Consider the following 16,010-nt stretch of genomic DNA (forward strand, 5'->3'; position numbering starts at 1 on the left):
CCGTAAAATTTGAGTCAATTTCAGTCGAGTTTACCTCTCTGATCGTTAATTGCTGTATTGAGGAGAATTTCTGTGGAATACACTTAACGAATTTCCTCGCTTTCTGCTATTCAGTTTACGGTTGAAAAGTCTGATTTCAAGTGATATTAAAAGCAACGACTGACAAATTGTTTTCGTAGTAAAACTTCAAACTTCGCACGAAATTTCACTCCGCAAAAACAATTTTGGAGAACTTAACTGGTGAAATAAATGCAGCTAAAGCGGCCTTCACACGGCAACCTTAAGGTGGCAAACCCGTGTTGGCAAGCTTCAAAAAGTTGGCAAACTCGTTCCTTCACACGTCAAACTCGCGTCAAATCATAACACACGGTAATTTGCGACATGGCCGACTTTATTTATTTATTTGATTTATTTATTAAGCTTCGGCCTACTATTACACATAAAGAAAAAGAAAAAGAAGAGGAAGCAAAAAAAAAAAAAAAAAAAAAACCAGACAGCAAAACAAAACAAAATGGCCAGGGGAGCCGCTACAGCTTAGCCAATTACAGCGGCCCCCTTAGATATAATTAAGAGACAAAATTATCCAGTGCAGTGGCACTCATGTAGAAAAATGGAGCAGAAGAAGAGAAGAAACAGAAAGCGAGAAAGGTTTGGACGAAGCTCAGTTTGTCTGCTAGCTCCTCCATTTTCTTTTGTTTGTTTTTAGTATCTTTGTAGACTACAGATGAAACGTCCTACACAGCCGGACAGTTGTGAACCTCTTCGATAACCTCGCGTTCATCTTGACTTGCGTCCGCCATTTTATGGAGTGTCACGCAAATGAATCACGTGACTAGAGGGTGTGTTTTGATTGGTTGCCAGTTACCAACACATGTTTGCCAATCGTTCACACGTCAGATACGAGCTTACCAACACGAAAAAGTCGGTGACAAAGTTGGCGAGAATGGCCGTTTTCACACTAGAGACGGATAATCCGTCTAAGACGGGTTATCCGTCCAGCACGGATAATCCGTCTTAGTGTGAAAACGGAACGGTGTTCATTTTAGATGGATAATCCGCCTTTTTTTATCCGTCCGATTATCCGTCTAAATCGGACGGATAAAAATAGACGGATTATCAGTGCTTGACTGATAACCCGTCTTAGACGGATTATCCGTCTACGACGGGTTATCCGTCTGTTACGGATAATTCGTCTTAGTGTGAAAACGGAACGGTGTTCATTTTAGACGGATAATCCGTCTATTTTTATCCGTCCGATTATCCGTCTATATAGACGGATAATCGGACGGATATAATAAAAACTCTGTTCTTTAATGGGTGTCTGGAAAACCCGAATAGCGAGTAGCGAATAGTCGCGAATAGCGAACAGCGAATAGTCCCGAATAGCGAATAGCGAATAGTACGAATAGTCCCGAATGGTGCGAATAGTGGCAAATAGCCCTTTTCACAGTTGGTTTCTCTCATTTGCATTATAATGTAATCCACGTGGATGCGAGGCAATTTCGGGCTAAAACTACAAAATAGCCCGAAATTGCCTGACATACATGCTAGATTATATTGTAACGCAAATGAGAAAGGTTAACCGTGAAAAGGGCTATTAGTGGCAAATCGTAGCAAATAGGGTACCCAGTATCTCGCAGTCAACCTCGCAGCAACGTAGGACGTGATTTTCCCTCTAAAAAGCACAGACGCTTATCAGGACAAAAGGTGTTTCTAAACGTAATTTCTTCTGTTTTAACCGCTCCAAAAGCGTAAATACGTCTTTATTAGGTTATCCTTGTGTTTTCTGTTTTCTTAATGTCGGCCGATGGACGGCCCGAGCCTGAGTCCGGAGAAGAAAAGGTAATAAATTTACTGAAATTCTGTTGCTTATTTGGATAATTAATTAACGCAGGATATTAGACCTAAAGCGGTGACTATTGACGACTATTCGTCACTATTCGCCACTTTTCGCGACTGTTCGCCACTATTCGCACTATTCGAGACTATTCGCACTTTTCGGGACTATTCGCTATTCGCGTCTATTCACTATTCGCTATTCGGGTTTTCCAGACACCCGCAACTTCCTGTTTTCAAAAATTCCCACTTGACAACGAGTAGCTTACACTGAATCGAGGTCAAACCCAGTCTCCACTCTTGAACGCACTGGCCGTGACAGCTAAACCCCCCATTCAGTGTAAACACGGAGGTATCGTTATCTGAATTCCTTTCTTTTGGACAGTTGTAAAAACTTAAACGAACTTCTCGGAAAACTCAGTTAAGCGTGACGTGAAAGAGTTCTGATGTAAACTGGCTTGTTGAGTTTGTCGCGGTCCGCGATGATTCAAACCAAGAGCTAAGACAAATGAAAGCGAAAGTGAACGAAGGAAAATTACAGGGTATCAAGTTGTTTGTTTTGTTTTGGTTTGTTTTTGTCTCTTCTTATCAGGTGTTTGCTTTGTAAATGGTGTTTCTTAAATTTGCTGGACTTTACAGGACTCAACACTGAACGGCTGTATGCTTATAGGCTTATGTTATATTTATACATTCAGATTTCGTGAATATCTATTGCTGAGCGTGATGTCGTTCACGGCAGAAAGTTAGAAAATTTGCGATGGAAGCCTCAAAGAACCAAACCTCGAACAGAACGGAATTTCAATCGGCAGATGATGGTATTGACACTCAGTTATCACCTGTTACACACCAATCAGAAATAACACCAGCTGAAATTGGTCGGGAAAGTGATTCATGTCCTGAATTGACGAGTACGGTTACTTCTTCAGCTGTAAACGTAGCCGAATTTGAGTGTGAAATCAACGATGACCCCAAGCAGAATGATCCCAGCGGCAAAAAGAAGAAGAAAAAGAAGAGGAAGAAGAAAACGAACCCAGGATCCTCTGATACTACATCTGACACGATCAGTGAAAATGTTCAAGGTGATCATCCTGCAACATCGACGTTGTTGATACAGAAGGCGGAAGTTGACAGAGAAGGTTCTTTCCAAGAATCGACCGGTACCGTATCATCACCTTTCCAAGAAGGTGAACGCGAGGACATCCAGGAAGGCACCCTTCCCGGCAAGAAGAAAAAGAAAAAGAAAAAGAAGAAGAAAGCTTCAGAAACAGGTGATTTTGATGTTATATCCAACTCTCCTTCAAACGACAGGGTTCCCTCACAAGTGCTTTCGTCTGACACTACAGTTCCGGAAGCGGGTGAAATCAAAAGTGATGCAACCAAAGATCCTAGGAATCAGGAGTTCACGACTACTGATGAGACCCTCTCAGAGCTGACTTCAGATCAACAAGAGCTGTTGTTGACAATCTCAACTACAAGTGGTCAAAATGAAATCGGTTGCCATGACTCAAGCATCACACCAGAGTGTAATGTACAAGGCGATTCCTCTAGGAAGCCCAAGAAGAAAAAGAAAAGAAAGAAAAATCAAGAGGTAGAGTATAATATTCTGTCAGACGGTGAAAGCGGTGTTGTCCTAGCGACAGGGATAACTGAAATAGAGCGAGTCAATTTGCTGCAAGTGATGCCTGAAAGAAGTTGTGCAGCAGGAGTTGTGCAACAACAGTCTCAAAACACAAAGGATGCAGAAGCTATAACAGCCCGAGCGGAAACCCAGATGTTATGTGTCCATGATGTTTCAGCCACTGCAGGCGACATAGTGGAGCTAATTAAACCTGATGAGAAGGATTCATCTACTGGCCAGTCACTTCGTGAAGAGTAAGTTTCTTGTCAGTTTTGTTAGGCGTGAAATGGGGGAGGGCATGAGGGTGGGTATTCTGATATCTTGTGAACAGCCATACCGTTCTTTACTTTGTCTTTAATCCTATACAATGTAGGAAGTTAAATGGTCTAATATAATGGCTGTAAATTATATGAATAATAATACACATGAAAAAATTACTCAATTCTGATTGGCTAAGAGCAGTGCACTTCAAGTGTAACACCAGTGCAAAAAGTATAACATCAGTGCAAAAAGTGTAACACCAGTGCAAATTACACATTGAAATTCTGGGTTATGATTGACTGAAAGAAAATAGGAAATTTTCTAAGGAAATGATATCACGTAAAATGATGACGAAAATTTTGTGCTGAAACTTCAAAAAAAGTTTTCTCAAATGAGAAAAAATGACTTCAAGAAAGATCTTCCAGCACTTCCTCCGCGCGAATTTTTTCATGTTCATATTATTAATAAGTAATCATATGGTTTTTCTCATTCAATTTGGAATTAATTTGCACTTGTGAGTTTTTCAAAAAGCTAAAATTATACTTGCCAAAGCGGTTCGTGCAATTTCAGCTTTTTGAAAAACTCACTCATGCAAGTTAATTCCAAATTGAACTCGAAACCGTATGATTACCTATACTAATATGTTTCATACTGACATTTTCTTTGCAATTATTTTACTGCATAAAATGTCATTACCCTTCAAATAAGAAGGTTATACCCATGTGGAAGGAGGGAACATTCTTATTCACATGATATTTCATAGATTGTGTAGTTCCAGAAAATATCCAGACCTCCCCCACGGAAGAGAATTTTTTCTAACACCCCCCCCCCCCACCCCTCTGGAAATTCCGGTTAAGCTTCATACATTTCTTTAAATTTTTTGGTCTTCCAGAACCCCCCACCCCCCAGGAACTTTCAATCCCCTCTGTGAGGGGGGTATGGATATTATCTGGAACTGCACATTCACTTACTTGTCAGAGCTGCTAACAATTTTTCTTGTTATTTGACATCTAATGTTTTCTTGCAATCAGTATCCTATTTTATGACTGTCTGGCAGTAACAATTCAATCAACTGAAATGACTTTATTCTTTGTTCTTGCTCTTTCTCTGCTGTCAGTGCTTGAAGATTAACAATATGAAAATCTGTAGAGGATTACCCCACCCTGGGCTCTTTTCATTCAGAGATGAATCAATCACCCTCTAAGCCATATGATCAACAGAGCAATTGTCCAAACTGATCTGCATACATTACTTGTATATCATATGGACTGTAATGTCATTTATTAAGGAGGCTGAAATTAAAAACAGTGTTGTTTTTTATTATTATTTGGGGGGAGGGGTGTATAATTTGTTGAGGGAGAAATTGCAAGTCACTAGGCCTAAAATGATGGAAGGCCTTTTTTAGGAGGGGGGGGGGGGTAATTTGTTTTGATGTGGTAGAAGGGGGAGTGAAATTGGGAGAAAAGAGAACAATGAGGATATGGGAGTAGGGGAGATTACCTGCCCCTCTCCCCTCTGTAACTTCAAGAATAATGAAACTTAGGAGGTATACATAGCATGCAAAATTGCTTCCTGCTTTAAATGTAACAAATATATGAGATGATGATGTCATATCACTGATAGTTCCTACATTATAATATGCAACAGCTGCCATCTTGGATTTCTTGATTTTCCTCAAAGATGATCAAAATAAATAAAATCATGCTGAAAATTATCTTGATGTAGAAATAACAGATGGTAATTTAATTTTGTTAATGAAAACAAAATTTCACATTTGGAAAATCATGCCTCTTTAAAAAATTCTATGGTTGGTATGGAAACATCAAGTTCCGAGCGTAATGGCACGACGTTGTAGCAAATTGTTCCCAGATAAATTTTAGATTTAGTGGCAAAGTTTGGCAACTTTTACTCGAATGTTGAAAAAGTTATACTCTTGAAGTCAGAACAGGCAGATCGTTTCTACCCTCCTCAATAGTCTAACCAGGGTAAAAGCAATTTTTATGTGTACGCATTGTTTTGGTTTTCTAGGAGAAATATCTTGTGCATTTTCAAGCTTGTTTATGGAGTTGGTCTAAGATCACTCCGGAAACTGTTCATTAAAATCAATCCATCATGGTCCAATCAACCCTCTGATGCAGCAGCATTCGACAAATGGAAGATGAAGGTCAGCAAAGATGAAGAAATTAGTTTCAACAAAGGAGACATTGAGGAATGGGACTTGTCATTGATGACAACGGCACTTCTCTATTCTAAGAGTTGTGCATTGGAAATGAACAAAAGACCGGATTTAGCACGTGCCCTGAAGGAATTGAAGATCGACCGTAACAAGCTGCTGGGACACCCTTCTACAGAGAGGATGTCTGATGCTGAGTTTGACACCTTTTGGCCTCAATTGTCAAAGAACTTTGAAATTCTTGGTGCTGAGCCAGATGACATTGCAGAGATAATGCTCCAGCCAGGTACCCACTGTAAATAAGGTTAGATAAAGCACTGCGCGCCCATGGGGAAGTTGAAATTCAAGTTCCTCCCCTCGATTGGAAGTATTTTTCTTTTGACTCAACTATGAAGGATCTGGTAAAAATCGCCCCTGTTATCCATCTTACTGAGTACGAGCTTTGGACGTTTGACTCGGACTGTAAAACAGGTGATATCGCGCTTTTAGAATTGACTGAGCCTGCACAGGAACCCATCACTGGGAGCGTGCAACTACCCCATGCATATTCCTGTCACGGCGCTTTCGCAGACCGATCTATTTTTGGTTTAAATTTGCCGCGAATTCAGATCTCCGTAGGATCCTCAGTGACCAATCACAAGCACGGACTTAATTTTTCATCATTTCACGTCATCATTTCACTGGAAGATTAAAAAGAAAAACCGCCATTTTTTCCCTTACCGATGCGCGTTCATGTATACCGGAACTGACCTATTTCGCGGGTAAAGAAGCCTAAAAATAGACCGGTCGATCTGTAAAAGTGCTGTGACGTAGGCTTAGTATGGGGGTTGCACGCTACTAGTGATGGGCTCCTGGCCTGCAGGTTTCCGTCATCGAAGTTGCTGGTTTTAACTTTAAAAGCAGCACTACAGTACGTTTGCATATTATGTCAATAATTCTGTCAACTGCTGACGACTTTTTGATTGGACAAAATAAGAATCGGAATACTTTAAGCGTTCCGAAGGAAATTTTCGCCCAGAACGGCACTTGTTCCCCTGAATGGGGAATAAAAGTCGGACTGATGTGCTTGTGGGCCGTATAGATTATAACGAAGTCCAATGTAGAAATAATCTACTTTGTGTTTTCAAAATCAGATACAGATGATAACTCGAATTTTGGGTGCGTTCCTTTGGGGTGATCTGGATCAGGATCAGTGATCCAAGATCACTCGGATCATGTTACATCAAAGAAGCCAATGAATCCGTGACAAGAGTGGATTCATCAGTTCCTTTGATACACCATGATCCGAGTGATCTTGGATCACTGACCCTGATCAGGATCACCCCAAAGGAACGCACCCTTAGAGGGTTACGGTAAATATATGAGTAGAAGACAACAATATCCCTCCCATGCCCCAGGGCTTGAAATCATTTCCGAGCTTTTTCTGTACCATATTTTTTAATTGTGGATGTGCTCTCTTTAGATGAAGTGCTCTATTCTGGACATTATTACAAGCAGCTGTTCTTGTCAGAACGAGAACACGTTTGCGGCAGTGGTGAAAGGAAGCTGGAAGAAATGGATAGCAAATTGGATATCATAATTGCAAATCAGTTACCTGCCACTGTTGTCAAGGCTCCTATTAGCCCCAGAGACCTCAGTGGTCCCAACTGGGATGAATGGCTGAAATTCTGTGACATGGTCGGGGATTTTGAATCACACCAGAATCAGTACATCCTTGTTACAGACTCCCTCCCCCCTGAAGAGCTTGAGTGCTTTTCTATTTTAAGAGGTGTGTCATGGAAGATGATCTTGGACTTCGATCCGATGTCAGAAGAGGAAGGGTTCTATCGCGAATTCACATCGAAGGAAGGTCAAAGTAACTTGGTCAGCATGATAACACCAGCAGAGTTGCGTAAAAGTTCCATGGGAAGTCTTCTGCGTCAGATCGATCCACAAAAAACGCAGTGGCTTTTTGTCAACGGAAGGTACAGTGACACGGAGGGAAGTGCACAGTCACTTCCGGATTGGGAGGCTACCTCAGTCAAGCACATCAGCAGGTTGTTTGGATGTTGTTCTGACCCTGACAAATTTGACAAGCAGAAACCAGTTGTGTGTGTCATCCTTCCATTTCGCCAGAAGAGCCTGCCGTACTTGGAAGTGACTTTAAGTCGTCTCATCGAGAACTTTGATGAGTTTAAGCTGCGTTTCGTTTCCTTTAAACACAAGCATTCCCATCTTATTTCAAGAAAGTTTGAGGTGCGACACTTTGATTTAAGCCCGAAACTTGTCAGTCTAGGGCTGTCAGAAATGCTTACTGCGTCAGCAACGCCAGAATATCGCATGCCCTCTTCACACGCTAGCGTCCCTGCAAAGCTAAGTCAGAATGACTTTCTTTATCTCAAGGAACACCTTCAAATCCTTTATGACGGATGTGAAGATCTCCCAGAATACTCAAATGATCCAGCCGAGTTAGCAAATTTCTTTGAAGAACACAGGAAGTCCTTCATTTCAGGGAATCAAATTTCCCTCGTAAGCCTATACGACAACCATGATGCAAAAAGAGAAATCGAGGGAGATATTCGAAGCCATGTTCACCGTCTTCTCGATCAAGGATTGACGCGGTCTGTGATTGTCGAGATCAGGCACTCACCGGGAACAGGTGGCTCCACCATCGCGCGCCGTGTCATGTGGGATCTTCACAAGACCTATCCTTGTGCACTTCTGAACATATCTAGTTCTCGCCACTACTTTGATGACGACAATACCCTTTCCAACAAATTTGCCAACCGCATAACAGCATTGGAAGAAATATGCCACACGTCTCCAGTGATCCTAATTGACGGAAAGCATTCAAGCTTGATTGAGGGTCTTTCAAACAAGCTTGTAAGGTTGCTAGGCAACAAAGGCAAACGAGCCCTTCTATTGCGCTGTCAACATGGATCAAAGACCACCAAACGAGTCAATCAGGACTCCTCTTCTCACGTTCATCACGTATTTGATGTCAACGTGAAGCTAGAGGACTCGATTGCAGATCTCAACGAGTTCCAGTCCAAGTACAAGGAATACATCGCTCAGTCGCTGGGTGAAAATCAAACACCAAACCTCTGCCGTGTTTTTCACTTTCCGCTGCTTGCCATGATGGAAGAGTTTCGACCCAAGCTCACGAAGATAATCGAGGACACTCTGGATGAAATGGGAGGCATCCAGCAAGAGATGGCGATGGTAGTCGCGTTCTTGCAGAAATACGCGAATCACCCCACACCTGCTTTCCTTCTGTATGAAGCCTTTAAGGGGTACATCCGCATTTCAGGTGATAAACCCACTACCTATGAAGACATCAAGCTGCTGTTCACAGAGCACTTGCTTAACCTGATGGTGCCCACAGACCCGCTTAGACGCAGGGGGAGATCAGGTGCGTTTAAGGACACACCACCCGAAAGCTACACTCTTCAGCATCCCTTGGTTGCAGATTTGGTGTTGAAAAAGGTTTTCCAAATTCAGGAATGTAATCTTTTTGGGGTGGTGACCAAGTTCCTTCAGTTTCCTATCTACCAACATGAATGCTTCTTGCCCCTTTTTGAAGAACTGTTCCTTCACAACAAGTATGGACAGAAAATCAAATTTTCCATACTGTTTGAAGACCTTAAACGCCTTGATCCAGAGCACGCAGCAAGGATTTTCTCTGAGGCAGCTGTGAAGACCAATGATGCCGCTGTATTTGCCAACGCAGCAAGATTTCTTGCAAAGAAGGAGCCTCCATCGTTTTCAGAGGCAAAAGATCTTATTCAGCGAGCATTCCAAGCCAAAACTTCAAAGGTGAGATGGCGGAGCCTGTATCACACCAAAGGCGTCGTTCTGTTCCATGAAATGAAGAGCGAGATCCATTCTGGAAAGGTGAAAGATCTGCAAAGGCTTGAAGAGCTGGCCAGCGAGGTTCTTAAGGCGCACCATGAAGCACGCAATTTTCCTCCAACTTACCCCCATCCTTTGATTGGCGAGGTTGACGTTTGGCTGGCTTGTATTGACTGGATCATGAAGAATCGTTGCAATCGTGATTCCGACAAGACCTTGAAGTTTCTTACCAATCGTTCCCCACCTTTCTTTCGCACCTGTGTCAGTGATTCATTCAATCTACTTGACATTGTAGATGGAATCTGCCAGAGTGTGCCTAACCTTACAGATCCCGATGAAACCCAGAGGCTTAGCAACACTGCCCGATTGTCTCTGCTGAAGACCTTTAAACAAGGGCTTTCAGTAACTGGACGAAGACGTGATGCAGATGATTTACTTCAAGCCTGTAAGGCAATTTGCAGTGCTCCAAACTTTCCAAGATCTTCGCAAGTGGAGCTCAAGAAACTCCAGGCTCACTTCATCCTGAGTGCAAGTGATCCAATCGACATATTAAACCATGAAAACCTTGAGTATTTACTGAAGCTCCTGGAAGAACTGGTGTTGGGTGAGAATGAATACAGGCTGGCGTACCATCTGATGAAGGTGTGCGTGCTGGTGACTGGCCCAAGATGCTACAGTCTCGAGCAAGGTCTTACTGTGAGTGAGAAGTGGCGTGATGTTTCTTCTAACGACTGCCTCCCTTATTTCTACCAGATGACCATCTACTTCTTGAAGATCCTTGACGGAAACTCGCTCGAATTCGCGTCGAAGTACACCAAAGCATTGAGAATGTGTCAAGAAAAATCTCAGAATCATTTTCGCAGTACGCAATCAACGTTGTTTGTGGGCAAAGGTGGACAAGGGATGTCCCGTCTCATTACCCGCAACACCCTGTTCCGAGGGGAAACTGACTACGCCACAGATGATTCCGATAAAGTGTCAAAGTTCTGGCGAGTTGACAGTCGTAAAAAGTTGCTGGAATGCAAGGGACGGATACGAGTGTCCGAGCAGTCTTTCTCGCGTAGGAAGATCCATCCCTACATTGAACTTGTGCAAGGAAATCTGCAGCTCTATGTTGGGAAAAATGCAAACATTGGCAAAGTAGAAAGGGACTTTCCCGCTGGAGCTTTGGTATATTTCGTCGTGAGTTTCAACCTCCATGGCCCTGTTGCCAATGGAATAACCTTCTCGCCTCAAGAACTAACTCATGGCTAACAGAGAGTCTTAAATTGAAAAAACTTGAACTCTTGCATGAACAAGCTTACGTCTGATCCCCTGTTAACAGGAAATTAGAAATGCTTAAGTACCTGTAATTTGAGTTCAATTTCGAAGACTGATTTTCGTTTATTTTACCAATAGTTTAATGAAACTGCGTTTTTTAAAAGCAGTTTCACTATGTGTCATGTAAGCTCATATAGTTTGATAAAAGAAGCAATTGAAGAGTATTTTATTAGGCTTTGACGCACTGATTTTAGTTTTCTAATTTAAAGAGTAGCAGATGCTTTTCCTTTAAAAGAGAGGGAGAGAGAGAAAAAAAACAAGCAAAATAAAACGAAAACAAATTGAAATGTACAAAAATATATATATAGAGAGAGAGAATGGCATTTTGTACAGCTCTGGAGATTTGCGTAGCAATCAAGTATTATGATTTTTGTTTTCGCTATTTTTTTTTTTTTTTTTCTTTTCATTGTTTTCCAGTTGTAGTGAGGATTTTACTTACTTACTTACTTTTCCTGTCCGGGCTCATGAGGACTCTTGAGGCCAGAATGAGGATTTTAGGCAAACATTAATGAACGGGCACATGAGACTTTTAATATTGTGTGTAATTTAATCATTCTGAGGTGAGAAGACGGCAAAATGATCATGATACATAACGCAGCACTGTGGGTAATAAAATCGGTGTAAACAGGTGAAAGACTATGTGAGTAATTTACAATCCCGGCCAGCTGAAGCCACCTCTCCAATGACCAGGTTCCAGTTATAACTCTCAACGGATCGTTTCACGGTTCGGCGCATGTCCAAGCCTTGGCGTGAGCGTAGAGTACCTTTTCTGACTGACCCAGGGGCCGCCCCGGACTGACCACATGTAGTGCAGGCAGTCAAAAAGAATTGGACCTTCTTGGCCCATACGCGCCCGCGTACAAGTCAGTGGTGTTACGCAAGAGAGCAAAATGGCGGTCAAGTCTTGCTGCGCTTGTAAGATTGGACCTTCTATTTTAAATGCCGATCTTTCGTGCTTGGCAGATGAATGCCACAAGCTGCTAGAATGTGGCGCCGACTACTTGCATCTGGACGTAATGGACGGGTAAGTACCTAAAATATCGCATGGACAAAGCGAATAAGTCGAGAAGATTAGGTTTGTTCGTGATCACGTGCAAAACAAACTTTACGATATGTACCATCTTGGTTTATGTTTCATCAGTTTTCAAATAAATGACATTAAAGCTGAAATCTTATTGCTTATAAATTTATGCACAATAGTCCTGGTGGACATTATTTCTTCAGAGCCAAGTTATATATATGCGAAACGTTTCAAAATTATTAAAGCTTAAATTAAATTTTTTGAACTTCCACAAGCATGTACAGTTGCATAGTAATCACACAATTTTATACTTGAGCTTATAGCTGTAGTTTACGAGTTCTGTGCGAGAAAACTGTACTCGTTTTGGGATAAGGAATGAGTTGAGCACTGGCCTCCAACTGACCGTAGTTAATAAGACTTTTCATTGTTGGTAAGTAAATATAATTTTTATTTTGTGTAGCCATTTTGTGCCAAATTTGACATTTGGGGCTCCCTTGGTGAAGTGCTTGCGGAAAAAGGTCCCTAATGCTTTTTTTGGTGAGTTAAAAACATTGTTGACAAAGTTTCATTTGATGAAATTTCACTTTGCCACAAGCGTAATTTTATAGTATCCCTGTAATTTATGCGACATATGTGATGCATGTGAATGTGTGTTTTGTGTGATTAATATGCTTCATATTACTTTCCTTGAGATAATTAGTAGCACACCATATTGTTTCTTATTGCATGAAAATGGTTGAATTTTCAGATATGCACATGATGGTTGCAAATCCAGAGAAGGTAAGGAAGCATGTTGAAAATATTTTATTTTGGTTTTGTTCAGTGATTTCTGTGCCCTCTTTTTAGGCTCAAAAAGACACACCTCTATAAATTCCTAGCACCACTGCATCCATTTGTTTTTTGAAACTTGGAAAAAAATACGAAAAAGGAAATAAGTGTAAAATTAAAGTACTTTTTTTGCTTTAACCAGCAATGTAGTTATTCAGACGTTTTTGTTGTGTTCAGTGGGTAGATGATATGGCTGATGCCGGGGCAGACCAGTACACTTTTCACTTGGAAGCAACAGGTAAGAGCAAGTCAGAATAGATGTTGACCTCAGAGTGCCATATGGCACTCTTGGGGCTTTATAAAGGGATAATTTTGATGCCTACAGGTGCAAACATTCAGCTGACTTGTGCAAAACAGAGTGAAGAATCCCAACAGCAGTATTACTACAAGACAGTAGGGAGATGGCTGCATGTGACAGCCAACTGCAAGCTATTTTCACCAGCTGATATTTCACCAGCAAACAAAGACCTGGTGCAGCTGGAGAAGTCTCGAAGGTGCACAGGCCAGTAAAGTTGGCTGGGCTTGTTTATGAGTCTGTTTAGGTTTTTCCTAGATACTTCTCCAAGATGCAAGACTCACGACTGTCATATGCAAACAGTTTCTCTGTAACTGGTAATCTTGACTTTGTTATTAGTATTAGCTGAACAAAATGATGATATCCGATGCTTTTTCTTTTAGATAAGCCAGTAGACTTGATAAACCAAATCAAGAAAGCAGGAATGAAGGTAAACAACTTACTTATCGACTTGTTACAGAACTGTTAAATTTTTACACTTAATAAACCTTAGTTTGTTTTCCCACCCTACCTGTTACAAAGGTTACATGGGCATTGATGGCTGTATTTTACTGCCTTCAAGGTTGGTATAGGTATCAAACCCAACACACCAGTGGAGTCTGTTTTACCATTCGTGGAGCTAGTGGATATGGTTCTTATAATGACTGTCGAGCCAGGATTTGGTGGTCAAAAATTCATGGCAGACATGATGCCAAAGGTATATTACCACTGACAATATTTAGACCCTTTGAATCATAAATGGCTGCCAAATAGGAATTCTTTTGTAAGTATTGAAATTAGCCTTTTACTTTAGAACTTCATTTTTAAGTTGATAATTCAAAAGAATATTCACTCTCAAACAAGGTTAGGGAAGCTAATTTAAATGCATACAAAAGAAGTTTAAGATGGCAGCTATTATGAAAAGGGTCTATAGGTTGTTGAAAGCAATTGGGACTGTTTGTTTTTCCATACACTTCTTTGTCAGCATACCATTTCCTATTTTCATTACTGAGTGAAGACTAAATTCAATTCATTTTACATTCACTAAGGTTAAATATCTACGTACCAAGTACAAAGTTTTGGATATTGAAGTAGACGGAGGAGTGGGAATCCCAACTATTGAAGCAGCTGCTCAGGTACCTTTGTGATACAACTCTGTGGTAACGCAGTGGCCTTACAGTTAGCATGCTGGACTCTGTATCAACTGATCTGTGTTGGCCTGGGTCATTACGTTGTGTTCTTGGGCAAGACACTTTACTCTCACAGATCCTCTCTCCATCCAGGTGTATAAATGGGTACTGGCAAATTTAATGCTGTGGGTAACCCTGTGATGGACTAGCATCCCATCCAGGGGGGAGTAGAAATACTCCTAGTCACTTTATGCCACAAAAACCAGGATAAGCTCTAGCTGTGTGGATCACTTGGCCTGATACAGACTTTGTCCTACCATACCTTCTGTTGACATTATAGAATATCAAACAGGCAAATCTAAGTCAGGGCCAAGTTGTTCAAAAGCAGGTTAACTTGTATAAAAACGTTTTTTACCTCTTATGTTTTGTGTTGCCTGAGATTATTCAAACTCAAAACTGAAGGACAAACGATTTACAAAAAACCTCACCAAAGAGTTGCATAACTGAAATTCAAAATTCTTGCTAATCCTGGGTTAGCTTAATCAAGCTTTGAACAACCTGGCCCAGGGTGTTAAGGTTTATAGCCACTTCACCTGTTAACCTGCCACCTGTAACATTGCTATTTATGAAATATCATTCATTTTTTCTCTTTTCCACCTCTTTTTTTTTGTTTTTAACTATGGACGCATTTGAGGTCTGCCTTTTAAACATCAGATTTATTTTTCAGGCTGGCGCCAATATGATTGTCTCTGGTAGTGCTGTTGTCAAGAGTGATAAACCAAAGGAGGTAATCGATTCCTTAAGAGCGACAACAGAACAGTGGATTAAGATAAATTTTGAAGCAAGTCAATGGCCGTTTTCGTAGTAAAAATGCATGATCCATCTGGACGAACTTGGACAAACTTTTGTAGTTCGTCTGGTTATGCGTCTTTAGTATAAAGACAGGCACAAAACGTATTTTGTGCCTAGACAAACTCTCTCTCGTAGTGCGACCTTCAAGATGCATTTTGAGGGATAGTTCGTCTACACGTATAATGCGTCTTGTGTCCGTCTATATACTAAAGACGCATAACCAGACGAAGTTTGACGAAGACGAAGTTTGCCCAAGTTTGTTCAGACGGAGAACATGTCTTTAGTATAAAAACGGTGAGGACGCATTATCCTTCTAGACGTCTGCGTCCTCTAGTTTAAAAACAGCCAATGGACACGGAATCAACTTTACTAGGGTTATCTTTATCCAATGTCAAATTTAGCTGACAGTCATCACAGTTGTATATAATACATACAGTTAGTACTAATTTCTAACGATGAAATTAAATGGAAGATTCTGGAACATCCAGGTTTGAAGTGACTTGAACATTTCAACTTGTTTTTTCAAAAAACTAAAAGTGCTTTGATCTTGGTGCTACATGAATACAAGAGCCAAGAAAAAATTGTTTTGTTTTGTTTTCTTTTTTGTGTGAAAAATAAACCAATTTAAAAAGTGGTTTGATACTGCATAAGTTATGTATGGTCTGCAAATTCACAGCTTCCTAAAGGTAGAGCTGACTTTGCAACTGTTGATGAAGCAATTTGTTTCGCAAAGAATTTAACCCTTTAGGACTTCCTGTTATGCAGTGCACTGATTTGTAAAAGTTATCCCGCAAATATTACTCAACTGTTAGTTACACTTAAATACTGCACAGTGTAATAGCAGCTTAATTTTAGTCTCGCAGTTC

The 16,010-nt window shown here is 40.9% G+C and overlaps 2 protein-coding genes across 2 annotated transcripts; both read left to right on the plus strand.

Annotated features, from left to right (window-relative positions):
* Window positions 1-2,590: 2,590 nt before the first annotated feature.
* LOC145488338 (uncharacterized) lies at window positions 2,591-11,310 on the plus strand. Its single transcript, XM_081467177.1, has 3 exons — window positions 2,591-3,708; window positions 5,744-6,174; window positions 7,351-11,310. The coding sequence occupies exons 1-3, from the start codon at window positions 2,594-2,596 to the stop codon at window positions 10,971-10,973; spliced, it is 5,169 nt and encodes a 1,722-aa protein (XP_081323303.1). The 5' UTR covers window positions 2,591-2,593; the 3' UTR covers window positions 10,974-11,310.
* Window positions 11,311-11,838: 528 nt separating this feature from the next.
* Window positions 11,839-15,792, plus strand: LOC145488339 (ribulose-phosphate 3-epimerase-like). Its single transcript, XM_081467178.1, has 8 exons — window positions 11,839-12,063; window positions 12,521-12,597; window positions 12,809-12,840; window positions 13,066-13,126; window positions 13,567-13,613; window positions 13,746-13,880; window positions 14,212-14,298; window positions 15,020-15,792. Exons 1-8 carry the CDS (start codon window positions 11,930-11,932, stop codon window positions 15,155-15,157), a joined length of 711 nt encoding a protein of 236 aa, XP_081323304.1. The 5' UTR covers window positions 11,839-11,929; the 3' UTR covers window positions 15,158-15,792.
* Window positions 15,793-16,010: the final 218 nt, after the last annotated feature.

Source organism: Orbicella franksi, chromosome 5, assembly GCF_964199315.1.
Source record: "Orbicella franksi chromosome 5, jaOrbFran1.1, whole genome shotgun sequence".
Taxonomy (NCBI): Eukaryota; Metazoa; Cnidaria; class Anthozoa; order Scleractinia; family Merulinidae; genus Orbicella; species Orbicella franksi.